Source organism: Zerene cesonia, chromosome 18 (genome assembly GCF_012273895.1).
Source record: "Zerene cesonia ecotype Mississippi chromosome 18, Zerene_cesonia_1.1, whole genome shotgun sequence".
Classification (NCBI taxonomy): Eukaryota; Metazoa; Arthropoda; class Insecta; order Lepidoptera; family Pieridae; genus Zerene; species Zerene cesonia.
In genome coordinates this window covers 6,800,823-6,814,261 of record NC_052119.1, presented here as the reverse complement: position 1 = coordinate 6,814,261, position 13,439 = coordinate 6,800,823, and the positions used below count along the sequence as shown (strand labels likewise).

At 33.6% G+C, this 13,439-nt stretch overlaps 2 protein-coding genes across 5 annotated transcripts in view; one reads left to right on the top strand and one right to left on the bottom strand.

The window, feature by feature from the left end:
• The window catches only part of LOC119833785, a 20,820-nt gene extending 15,343 nt beyond the window's left edge, over positions 1-5,477 (top strand). For both annotated transcript variants that reach the window (XM_038357963.1, XM_038357964.1), the window contains exons 16-21: positions 32-120; positions 518-810; positions 1,049-1,186; positions 1,822-1,994; positions 2,765-2,917; positions 3,589-5,477. In XM_038357963.1, the coding sequence (XP_038213891.1) occupies positions 32-120; positions 518-810; positions 1,049-1,186; positions 1,822-1,994; positions 2,765-2,917; positions 3,589-3,751 (1,009 nt within the window). In that variant the 3' untranslated portion in view covers positions 3,752-5,477. The remainder of the gene's footprint in view (positions 1-31; positions 121-517; positions 811-1,048; positions 1,187-1,821; positions 1,995-2,764; positions 2,918-3,588) is intronic.
• A 747-nt stretch (positions 5,478-6,224) lies between these two features.
• LOC119834006 lies at positions 6,225-13,439 on the bottom strand. Of its 3 annotated transcripts, XR_005287986.1 has the most exons (8): positions 13,310-13,439; positions 12,640-12,843; positions 12,318-12,395; positions 10,776-10,910; positions 10,607-10,687; positions 10,356-10,438; positions 6,978-7,133; positions 6,589-6,655 (listed from the first exon to the last, which is right to left on the bottom strand). XR_005287986.1 is itself a non-coding variant. In XM_038358277.1 (7 exons), exons 4-7 carry the CDS (start codon positions 10,797-10,799, stop codon positions 10,139-10,141), a joined length of 309 nt encoding a protein of 102 aa, XP_038214205.1. In that variant the 5' UTR covers positions 10,800-10,910; positions 12,318-12,395; positions 12,640-12,843; positions 13,310-13,439; the 3' UTR covers positions 9,782-10,138. The 3 variants fall into 3 exon arrangements, 2 of the variants coding, with proteins under 2 accessions (XP_038214204.1, XP_038214205.1); XM_038358277.1 differs by lacking the exons at positions 6,589-6,655; positions 6,978-7,133 and adding an exon at positions 9,782-10,259; XM_038358276.1 differs by lacking the exons at positions 10,356-10,438; positions 10,607-10,687; positions 10,776-10,910 and having other exon boundaries at positions 6,225-6,655.

The window sequence follows — 13,439 nt, the reverse complement described above, 5'->3', positions numbered from 1 at the left end:
CGGGGAAGAACCGGTGCATTATGGCGTACAGGCTGATGGAGAACGGCGATTGGAAACCGGAAATGTTGCAGCGGGGCAATTGTAACCTGGGTTCACAGGAGTTGCTTAATAATTGGCAGGGTGAGGAAGTTATTCGACTTTAACGTGGATTTTGTATCATAATTATTGTCTCACGGAATTAGAAGAGCGCATAGACTATTTGAGAAAAGAGAGTTGATATAAATAAGTAGATATTTCTTTTTATTTTTATAAGTATTCCGTAATAGACTTTTTTACAAAATTTCGCCAAACTGCTAAACAGTTTGTTGGTGACGATTATTAGATAGCTATATTTATTTTTTTTAAAAGCACTAATTAATCATGTTTTAGTGCTTGTTTACCAATGCCACAAAATATATATATTTTTTGTTATTTACATTACAAACAACCTTATTTTTTTTCCTTCCAACTAATAAGGTACATCATTCCTTCCTGAAACAAAATTGAATAATAGTCATTTAAATTACATCATTTTCAGGCGTTAAGAAAAAGCAAGGCGACCAAATATCAAACTCAAGTAGCGAAATGAGTATGACATCCCGGTCCATTGTGGATAATAAAGTATTCAAACCCAGTAACCTCGTAGACTGCTATTGGTTGAAGGATATAGGTCTGATCACCATCGAATCAAATGCAACCATAAAGTTATGGGATGAAGAACTAAAATTGGCCAGTGTGTTGAATGGGAAGCAGGCAGATGTCTGTATACGGTGTTCGGCGTTCGAAAAGGACGTGCTTGTTATATGCGATGACCGTAACTTGGCGTTTCAGGTATACCATGCAATATGCCATACACGTATTCATTTTCTATTATAATCTTTAAATATTTTTTTTATAATAATGTATCATGACCCTCGGATCTTTAAAAATTTGAGCATGAACTAAATTAAAAAATATGTTATTATTAAATTTAAATTAAGAAGTATAATGCAGCACAAATAAACGCATTTTACAAGCCGTTATGGATCATTTAAAAAAATTATAACAAAATTCTGCTATAATTTTTCAGACCTTCGAATTAAAGAAACAGGATCACGTGTCGTTACGAGTGATACAAGAGAGTCAGCTCAACAACAGGATCACTTGCTGCGCGCTCAACGAAGATGGCCATATGTTGGCTTTGGGTCTCGATTCAGGAGATGTCGCGGTAACATATACATTTATTTCAAGTATATACAAGGTCATATGTGGATAAAACACATATTAAACAAAAAAACAAATTGTTAACTCTTTATGGGATGTATAGTCTAGATGGAACGTGTATAATAACAACAATTTTATCACGAATATCTTATCAAATTTAAATTTAACCTATAATCCTTAATATGTTTCTTTTTCCGTTGTTATTCAAAAATACCTTAATTTTTTCCCTCTTGATGGGTTCGTTTGACATTATACTCCATTCGCGTTAAGAAAATACATAGTAAGATGTCATTGCGTGGGTGTATTCACAGAGGAATAAATTTCAGTCGCATCTCTTTTATACCTTACTCACTTATACCATACCAAAACAATTTTTTTTGTGAGCATGAAGCTTATTTTATTAGTCTTATGTGATAATCGATGTATCAGTTAACACAAATTCGGCTCAAATTATTTTCTTTTGTTATTTGCCTCCTGCGAAACCATTGAAAGTCATACTTGTCAATACTTTGAAAAAACATGAAGGGGGTGAGAAGGATGTCTTGACATATACTACGAATGGTTACCGAGGAGGGGGGCGATTCGAAAATTAGAAAAAAAAAATAGGTCATCTAGTACGGGTTCTTCCACCACTTGCAGATATGGAACGTGCTGCTGAAGCGGCAGGTGCGGCTGCTGAAGCAGCACAAGAGCAAGGTGCAGTGGTGCGGGTTCGCGGGCGCGCCGCCGCTCGTGCTGCTCACGCTCGCCGCCGACCTCGTGTGGTGGGACGTCACCTACCTCATTAGGAACAAGCCGAGTCGCGGCTGGAAGTTAGTGTTTATTGAATTAGTTTTTTTTTCTTTTATTTGTATTGGTGATAATATTTCATTGTAAAGACGTCCGCTAAAAGTGACGGTGGTGACGGTCGTGATGGTGGTAAATGATGTGTGGTGGAATGTCACCTCTCTGTTTAGGTGTGATTATTCAAAAAGTTTTATGATTTTGATATGATTTTGTAAAGCTGTCCAGTATAGATGACGGTAGGTAGCTGATTATTGATTTTTTTTTTTAATATTAAAGAATCATTTTTTGTAAAAACATTCTTAAAGCAACATAGTAATTTATTACTGATTCATTTTTTAGTACAATAAAAAGATTCGCGTATTCTTATTTCTGAGCATGTGCACGTAACGTAACGTGTGCATGTGAGCATAACGTTACGTGTGCATGTGTGCGTGCGGCCGTAAGTACCGTACAGAGCGGTCGAGATGTAGATTGGATAAATGTGCGCGTGCGTCATCTGAGCTCTTATAGTCCCCTAGAGAAAGTGTTATAAATTGTTTGAGTTTTTTTTTCGTAAATTACTATGAATCGTGTTAAATTGGATGTCCACTGTGAAATTAATTCCTTTTATCTCTCTCTTCATTACTTCAGCAGTTGGTGGCTTAATGACTTGTTATTTAAAAAGTTTGTTTAGCTATGATAGAATTTCAATTGAACACAGGCAGTTTGCAAATTTTATGTAAAATTACTTACAATATAGTGTTTAATGATTAATTTTTTTAATGTGCTATGTGATAAAAACAAAATAATATCCTAGGGGCAACTGGAACGTAGTGACACCGATAGCCAGCCCATTGGAGCCCAAGACCGGTCTCACGCCCAACGACAGTAACTCGAACACGCGTTTCTTCTTCGGCGACAATCCACTGGACCCGCATTATCACTGGAAACTGCACTGGAAAGGGAAGACGTGAGTATTCTCCTACACTATTTTGAGAAAAAGTAGATGCGGATAGAAGTGAAAGCTAAATAATAATGCTACTGACACTAGATAGCTTTTAATAACAAGTTATACAAATGACGCTAATGATGGCGCCAAGTCCTAAAATATTTAGTATTATAAAAGCATAAAATATATTACAAAAGGGCTGAAAAGCAAATTAAAGTAAAGTGTGATTCTTAACAATACTTCCTTATCCTTCTAACATTATTTAAAAGCGAAAATTTTTAAGAATGTATGTTTTTACTCTTTCACACGAAAATCGACTGCCTCCTTAGTACAATAGTTAATGCGTGGTCCTGGGTTTCATTCCCGGTGGGGACGCACAAAAACAAAGTCTGGGTTTGGCAGGACACAGAAGGCTGATCACCTACTTGTCCGTAAAGAAAATCGGTCAGTGAAACAGATGTACACCAAGGGACTTCACTTAAACTAAAACGAAAATCATTGAATTGTGACGATACTTGACAATGGTGTAGCTTATGTATAAGAATAAAAAATAAGCTATAGAAATAGTTGCTTTTGTCCATGAATTCGTCCCCTAGTGATGCGTCATGCAGCAGGAAACGGGGCTTAGATAAAATGTATCCCATATAGAAGACATTTTTCCTTTTATCCACTTCATAAATTTTATATTTCAGTTGCAAAGAAGGATCGAAACGTAAGGAGATACTCGCCTGCATAAAGCTGTACGGTATGTACGCTAAATCACTCCGCCACGACGAGAAGTTCTGCTGTTTTGTCACCGTTGACAATACTGGTCATATCCATATTATGACACTGATGGACTCTCAATCATCTTAAATTATGAATGATGTATTTTCATAACGAATATTACAGAATTCTCGTAGTTACACTGATAATTCTTAAGTGTGTCTCCGAATCTGGAATTTAACTATATGAAAATAATATACAGTCAACTATTATGTGATGAGTCATGGATACCTGTGATTTTGTCAATTTAATAATTGCGGGGTCAATCGTTCTACGCGTTTTAGTAATTATTCCATTTTCAGTGATAACAATGTTATATTTAATCATTCCAGTTAGAATGCAGCGTTTGTTGATAAAAAAAAAATAAAAATTTACATATTATTGACCCACAACATATTGCTCCAAGTCATTTGTCTCAAAATTGTATTTTAGGTAATGTTTAATTAATACTGATCAGTTATTATAACTTATTTTATATAATGCTTTAAGCTTCATCGAAAGATATTTTCAATGTGCTCTCTGATCTCATTTACGAGCAAATATAAATGTTTAATTGTTTAGATAATTTTTTTAATCATAATTTTATAATTTAGAACAATTTTTAGTAGAATAGCTGTCATTTTTTTATTTCATAATTTCAAAGCAACGAATTGTGCTCTGACAATGGTTTTAGTAAAATTTTAGTTATTCGTAGCTTTGTAGCTCTATTGATACACATAATTTAGTATAGCGCTTTTTACATTCTCATGGTTATGTTATATTAGCTTTATCTATGAACAAAATGTGAGGTTGTCTATTCTAGCATATATATTGGACATTTTTTGATGGTAATACATATCTCAGCATCATCTTCGTTACTTTAACTATGTCTTCCAATGCATTTTAATCTTGTAACTAAATAGGCTGGCAAAAATGAATCTTTGAAATAAGTGCTTGTTCAATTTCAAAGTCAACGCACATTAAAAGTGATAGGTTTATATGCTTTTAAAAGTGGCACTTGTAAATATAATGTTGCCTTAAATAAGCAATGATAGTATGATTAATATTTGAACCCACCACTGCTTATAAGACAGATTATAGTATTCTCCGAAATGGCTGTTGGCCGTTAAATTTTGATAAATTATTACAAATACGTAAAATATACATTACGTTATGTAAAAAAAATATGTGTAACTTGTTATTATATTGCTTGGATGTATAAATCCTATTACAGAAAATGAAGAAATAAACTAAATTTCAAACACTGCCTATACAACCGTCCCATAAAATGAACAATTTTGTATTTATACATTCAACATGCCAATTAAAATGTGCCATTTTTGGTAGAATACAGTAATAGTTGTAAATAATAAAGGTATAGATTGTAAGCCTTATAGTACATGTTGGTGAGATTTAAAGCGATGTAAGGTCAAATTATGGTGCTATAAGTGATTGAAGTTTATCTCAATTTATATTTAAGAGATTTGTTAACATGTAGCTCATAAGGAATAACATATTATGTAATGTATAATGCTCAATTTTTTTTGCATTTTCTTTTCTGTTCCTAATTTTTTATACAATTTATTCATTTTCTCCGTCATGACATTTTTATTATTATTAAATGACAATTGTTATAAGTACATTGTTTTACTTTTTATAAAATAATGTTAATTTCTTGTCACAATTCAATTCTATTTAAAATATTGAATTATATAGCGTAAAATTAACATGATCTATCATTTTATCATACTGTAATGCTGGTTGAAGTTATATATTATATTTTTAGATTTTTTAGATAATACTTTATTTTGTGAAATATTCTTTACTTTTAATAATAAACATTTTATTGATGAATATGTTTTTTTTTACTTTACACTTGACCATGAAGATTCCGTTATTTGTAAATAATGTTTACAAATGAGATATGTTATTTTTATATACAATTTCCGGTTCCACAGTCTGTTTAGTTTATCTTTCAGTTTCACAGACACAGGCCTCCTATGAGGGATTAGGCCACTGGCCAAGTGCGGGTTATTATAGGTTATTTACTTTAATTATGAATGTGAGGGTAGCTTTGTAGGAGACAATGAAATAGTCTTTAAATAGCAAAAGGTCTATGGACACAAGTTTGCTTTGTAATGGCAACAATTGGATACATAAACCAAACTTAAATAAATAGACAATTGAATTAAACGTCATAACATAAGCAAGGACACTAACTTATGAATATTTAAATAAAGCCTTCGATAGGCTGTTTCAATTAATTAGACCTTATAGCGCGAAGCGGTGCGGCAACCTCGCGCGCCGGTCGGGAACGAAAACCCCCCGCGAGGTACCGAGAGGGTTGTTAGTTGTTAACTGCCATCGTAATAGGCAACTGCGCAGATTCTTGTTTTGTTAATCGTTTCAATGTTTTCGCAATCTGTTGTACTTTTGTGTATTTTGTGATTGCAATAATAAATGTTCTTTGTCTAATTAATAAAGTGTGTTATTGGACTAAAACCTTCTGAGTCTAACAAACCAAACTATAACCTGTAGTTTTTAATTTAATTTATTTTTTCATTTTATCATTTATTTTGTTCAAATGAACTTATATTATATTGAGACAATTTATTATATTATAAAGAATCCCAAAGGCAAAGGGAACCTCGGACAACATACATTAATTCAATCAAGTCTTGATTAACCTGGCAACACATTATCACACATCATACATTCTTTAATTTCAAACATAAAATGGCAATGAATGAACAACCCCTTCGTCGGTCATAATTAAACAATTTTTTTTCTTTAGAGTGGATATATGACTATTAATCTCATATTCAGGTGTTTGGATGGTTTGAACTTCTTTATCCATTTTCCTCTTATTTAGCAACTCTTCAGCAATTTTTAAACGCATTTTGAATGCATAGTTTTCTTTCCGTAACCGGTGTACTTCCCGACGAAGATTTTTGAGTGTTGTTTGATGGATTTTCTTGTTTAATGTAAGTGTATCATTCGAAGTTCTTTTTGTAGCTGAAAAAAAAACTTCGCGGTAATGTATTGTAATGTAACATGGGATATTGTCTCATAAAAATTAATAATTATAAATATATGTATAACTAGCTTTTGACCGCGACTTTGCACGCGTTAATTCGATGTAGTTTAATAGATATTATTATACGTATAAACCTTCCTCTTGAATCACTCGTATCTATTAAAAAAAAACCCAACGGATTTTCCGTTGCGTAGTTCTAAATATTTAAGCATACATAGTGACATTGGGACAGAAAAAGCGACTTTGTTTTATACGAGTACTATGTAGTGACTTAAGTCATAATTTTTGATGATTACTTACTTTTTTTACTTTTCTTTGGTACAACATTTTGACTTAAAGAAAAACAATAATCATGTTCTTGGAGCATGCTATGTTTTGGCGATTCAGCAGAATTTGCTATTTCTTCAACTTTTTCATCTGTAAGTCTTTGGTTCTCTAGCTGCATAGAAGTTCTAGCTAAAATATAAAATAGAATACATTAGGTAATGAATATATAGCTGTAACTTTACTATACAAATTATCGTATATTGTTCGCATTTGGTGTACTACGGTCTATGGCACTACTATCATGCTTCATTTATTCTAAGCATCGTAAATTGTGATTAAAAGTTGTTTTCAGTTAAATAGAAGTCACAAATCACACAACCAAATAGTATAATATTAAGAGTATAGAGTGCCCTCTCGCGTGAAATTTGAACCGCCCTCTCTATTTAAGAAATAGAAAAAAAAAAAGTTCTTGCTAAGAACAAGAACTATGGACACGCACACATGTACAGCTGCACACAAATTAACCATAATAATTCTTTGCTGTTTCTCCCAGTAATGAGCTATTTTATTCTAACTTTCTCGTGAAACATTTTAAATATTTACAATATTTTTTAAGTCGAATACTGACACCAACAAAGTTAGAAAAAAATATTCCAATAAAACAACAAAAAGTTATTTTAATTATCTTTCATTTTAAACCATTTTTGGGCAAATTTCGATTTAGAAAAAATTGCTATGCTATGTATTTCTCTTCAAAGCAAAGCCATTTTTGTATTCCTTGGCTTCTATAAAAGAATTATTTTTATTTGTGTTGTCTATTAGTTTACACTTGCAGACTTTACATCCTTTGAGAATTAAAATATAATCAAATTCAAAATTTTGTCTTAATTACATTTCCAAAAATAATGTATACGCCCCGCGGTTTTACGTCTACTTTTTGTAACTAATGTTACATATTTGTTAGGTATTTAGCATAGTAAATAAAAATACAATGTCATTCAAAATTTTGTTTTATTTACAATAAAAAATTTCTAGCTACGTCTTGGGTGTTCATCTACACTTTTTATACACAATACTTAAAAATACATAATATACAGTATGACTTAAAATTTTGTTTTATATACAATTTATGCATATATGTTACAAATATTTTATAACATTAATATTAAATTCTAGAAGCGATCATTTTGTAATCGTAAACGTAAACATGTAAGTAAACATTTTTAGATTTTTAGAAGTTGAATCAATCCAATAACATAAATTGATACAAAAAAGACACACACACTTTGTTTAGTTCAGATTTTATACTCTTACATTATTTATTGAACTAGACATTTAAAAAAAATAAAATATAAAATAAGAATAAAACAGAAATATTCAATTCATCAAACATAATAACCTTGTACTCTGGGTTCATAAAATACCTTTCAAAAATAGTTTTTTATGGACAATTGTGCGGAAGCGAAGCGAAAGCAGCTACGATGAGCTTAATAATAAAAAAATGAACTAAAGCATATTTAAGATGTGTGATAGGATTTGAAACATTTATTTACACACAATGTCACGTGACACGATTCGCAACAATGGGGAGTTTTTTGCGACTCACGATCTTCCCGTAAGCACACCACACACCGCTTAGTGAATTGACGTTTGCGCGCCAAACTTCCCTCTGTCGGTTCAAGTAAAACGGGCCAGTGCGCAGAAATAATGTGTCTATCCGGTTGTTCCGCAGACGTACTACGTGGTTGAAGCAGTATGCCTACGGCTTCGGGGGCAAAGTGAAAGATGAGTATTGAGGATAGAATCTACAAGCTGAAGACGAAAAGCTAAATGATTATGTGATGCGTGAGTTGATGATTCGAAAAGAATGCGTGAGTTGAGGATTGGAAACATTAAGCAAGCGTTTAAAAATTACCATGTATCATTTGGTACAACGTTTCTTTTCTAGCAAATAAGGCTCGAGCATTTGGTCTTTTAAATCAACCGTTAATAGGAGCCTTAGTTACCACATAAGGAACGTCACTACGTGAAGGCCTCAAGGTACCAACGCAGTCAGTACCATTGAGCTTCAAAAACCTGGCTAATAAAGGCGAATTGTACAAAACCTGGCTAGTAAAGGCGAATTGTACCAATTGTCCATAAATAATCTATACCCTTTGTTTAGTAGCGGACCAACGAGCTTCTTCACTACGGCAGTGCTTTTAAGCACACCGGGCGACTGCTTCAAATCCGTAGTGGATGGTTACTGGAGTAAACGACGAAAGACCACAGATATCCAGTGGTACTTTCACAAAGCTCAAAGGTTTTGATACCAAACTTAGAATCTTTGTTCTGAATATACTGCTTAAAGCTCAATCTTCCTTTCCATAGGGTAAGACTTTCGTCTATGCAAATATTTTTACTTAAAACGTAATTTGACTGAAAACACGAATTTAAATTATTGGTCTCAAACTGCATATACGGTCAAAGCTCCTACCGCTAGAACTGGAGGGATTTATGACATTCACGGGGTCTGACTCGACAAAAATGTAAAGCCCTAGATAAAAGTTCAATCCTTCTTTTCGTAAAGATGCGCCTGAAAACTTCCGCCTTCAGAAGGGGATCCACGGAAAAGCAACTCATAATAGTTGGTATTTGTGAATCCCTAACATCATCCAGAACGAAAAGATGCATAAAATTTCATGGCTGTTAGTGGGGAACCAATCCGACTGAAAAGAATCTGAGGCTATTTTAGTCGCATATAGGTTCGTTTCAGCCGCAATTAGGTCTAAAATGTCATCGCTCCAATAGAGACGAAAAGCATCATAGCCCGAATGTACAGCATGAAAAGACTCCATAGGAGACCATTCAAAGTGGAGGTTCTGCCCTTCCAGTCGTGGGAGATCATCCGGTCCAGTACTAGCGTTTCTTTTAGAATTCATCCTCATTTTCACTATCGCTAGCACCTTCTCGTTCAGCATTCCTCTTAGCCCTGGCAGCATCTCTAATTCTCATCTCCCGTCTCCTCAAAACATCCGTCGCCAAACTTACATGCGCATCGCAAGTCCAAATCTCCTTGGGGCTGTCCCACTTCCCACTGATTCCTCCATCTACGCCCACACGCAGTTTGTCCTCGCACACTCCTAGCACCCCTTCTTCCACTTCGTCGCGCATTCACACTTCTCACATTCAAAGGTTCACTCCTAACATGCACCTCAGGGTACACATACAAAGCGTGGGTATCCGGGGCCAAAAAATTGATCGTCGTCACCATCGTCCAGTGCCATGCCATCCTCGCCATATATACGGATTACTATTCCGGCAGGTCCCATTGCACTGTGTAAATAAACACTATTGTTAAGACGATTAAACACCGAGCTCGTTTCCACACCACCTATCTATTTACAAAATATGAACAGAAATAAAACTTACGATTCAGACGAAGAAGCAATGGGAGATCGGGACCTGTCGCGGGACGCGAAGGACGGCGGCGGCATTTCTTTGCATTGTTCTTCCTAAAACATAAAACAGTATATTCACAACCTTTTTTTATTTATTGATATTCATTACATAACTTATAAAGATAAAAATAATAAAAATTTGTGAATGATGCAAACATAAACTCATTCAAGAAATATAACATTGAAATTAATATATCAATATGACAAATTAAACAACATTACCATTGACGGCGATGACACTTGGCGCAAGTTTGGGGAAAGAGAAGACATAGGCGGAGCCTCCGGTGAACGATCTACATCATCCTAAAACATACACAAAAAAACATGATGTACATATTGCAAAAAACAAAAATAGCAAATAAAGTGAAGACAAGATAAAGTGGATTGTTACCCTATCGTCTTCGAAATCTCGCATTCACTCTCCTCTCCGACGGCGAGGACTTCCTCTTCCCTATCATCCTCCTCGAAGAGAAGGTCGAGGAAGTCCTGAGGCGCCTCCTCATGTCCAACTCGCCAAGTCGACATTCTATGAAGCCAAGTATATAGATACGAATCGGTTGGTTAAAAAGAAAATTATCAAAGTCCTTACTTGTGTCGTATATATACAGATAAATTATTAAATTATTTCACAGAAATAAAAAAAATAAATAACTAATTAAAATATAAATATAAAATTGACATATAAAATTCTCAGATATAATGAACAGAATGTGATTATTAAATTAATTCACAGAAATAAAAAAAATAACTAATAAAAATATAAATATATAATTCTCACATCAGTATCGACAAATAACTTTTTATCGTATTACTATCGATACTTATCCCTTGCCTATTATTCCCCGCCTGTTTTTAACGGAAAAACGGAAATTCACAGAAATTCAGTCCTTATTCATTTAGCGATAAGGGCTAACATGGCATGCTGGCAATGGCGGTTACAACTTTTTCTTTTGAATAGATTTTGTCGTGGAATCAAGTTACAAAATCTAAGCAATAGTCAATACTTTTTTTATACCGTTGTAAAAACTATTTCTACCTATGCAACTGAACTATACGGTGTATAAACTACACTTTTTACTTGCATTGTATAGCAAATAACGTAATAAATCACTCGAAAATTGGAAGCATTATAACGGACTTTGTCGGGGTCTAGTATGTAGTTATTACAATGTATTTCTAACAACTTACTATCTAAATACAATCATTATAACCATAATAATAATTCTGGCTAATAAAAACCACCACTTACCTGAAATAAACTCCAAAAAACACAAAACAAACACAGACAAGTTCGCGCGCGCGCCCGAAAATACCACGATTTTGACTGACGAAGGTTGAGAGGTGAGAGGCAGGATGAGAGGTTAAGTAAATATGAATACTATAATTATTTTTCCCTATTTTCAATCTAAGCTGCAATTGTACCCAAATGAAATATAGATTGATCCGATGATTGGAGGCCCATATCATTTTCCTTACCTTTCCAGTCCCAATCCTTTCCTTAATTCCTCTCATCAACGCTTTCTAAATCTCTTCCCAATCTAAAATCCATTTTGTAGAGGCGTGAGGTCAATTGCCAGACCTTATGCCTCTTCAAGTGTTCCTGGGCGGTGGTAGCGCTTACCATCAGGCGATCCACTGCCTACTATGGCATAAAAAAATGATCATAGCAGAGATATATAAAAAATTATGTGTAATACTAAAATTGTTTAATATGATGGCTCTTTGTAGTATATTGAATAACAAAAGGAATTTTTATTATAATTACCATAATATACATAGATACATAATATTCATAACCCTTATAGAAGGCCTTTGTCCCAACAATGGGTATATAATATATTGTCTGAACATGACAATACAACATGATGAACAAGTGATGTCATTGGTTATGATATAGAGAATAATAAAATATTCATTGCAATTTTTTTATTACCTAAATTTACATGAATAGGCTTGGAAGCAGAAGGCTGACACTCACTGGCAACAACAGGCTGCTGGACTCTGGGCATACCTGCAATGAAATACAATTTATCACATGACTGACAATGGTTATAAAGTAGAAATGGTTCTATATTATCACAGAATTTATTGATTACTCCATACACAGGCATTTAAGTTCAAACAAATCACACAGTAACATAATAGGGTGTAGCAGTCCACTTGCAAGTACATGAAACTGTAAAATAGGTAGTCCCAATCCTTAATATAAACAAGATACTAATATTATCTATATAGATAGAAACAATAAAGCTCACCTGGCAAATGAAGACATGGTAACGCCAATGCATTTAAGCGTTTATTGCGATTTTTATGATTATCACTAAAATGGATATCACATATCCTCATTTTGTAATGAAATTCATTGTCAGATAGATTCTCTGGTTTTCCTCCAACAATTTCGACCCAAGTCTTAAAAAGATTGTGAAATTTGCGTGGATTCGGAAAGACATGCAGCACATCTGAAATAAATAAATATATGAAGAATGTATCAAATTTTATTACCTCATAAGTAAATCAGTTACAAATAAAGTAAAAAAATGGCAGATGCACAAAGAGCTGAACATAATGAACTTGTATAACTTTCTTTATAAATATAAACTTTGGATTCACTTTGCTATTCTTTTTGTATGGATTCACATCTTGGTTTAAGTTATACTTACTGAAAAAAATTAAAACTTTAAACTAATTTAATTTTTTTCCATAAAAGGTTATACATTGATATGATCTTTCTAATTAAAGTTTACTTAAAAATATCTCTTGCTTCATTGGTCTTTACACTAAGAAAAAAGAATTTCGAATAAAGGGGTACCATTTTCAGACAAGTTATCAACAACAAATAAAAAGTTAGTCAACCAGTTGTGTCGTACATTGGTTCGTTCTCATTGCACATTTGAGGTATTAAGATTCGTGAGAATGATAATTTACCTGTTCCTTTACATCCAAGTATGCAACGGTGTGGCATTGTAGCAATGAGGAACAGGAATTATATAAAAGAACACCCACTCCAGAGTTCACTCACAACACAAAAGAAAAAAGTGTCTACATCACAGCAGAC

What these genes read in the sequence shown, in the direction of transcription:
- LOC119834006 (XM_038358276.1), bottom strand. Translation starts at nt 13,346, where the DNA reads ATGCCACACCGTTGCATACTTGGATGTAAAGGAACAG. An exon ending in ACTTGGATGTAAAGGAACAG is followed by an intron (nt 12,844 to 13,309) that starts GTAAATTATCAT and finishes TATTTATTTCAG; the next exon opens with ATGTGCTGCATGTCTTTCCG. An exon ending in ACCAAAGAAAAGTAAAAAAA is followed by an intron (nt 6,656 to 6,977) that starts GTAAGTAATCAT and finishes TTTTTTTTTCAG; the next exon opens with CTACAAAAAGAACTTCGAAT.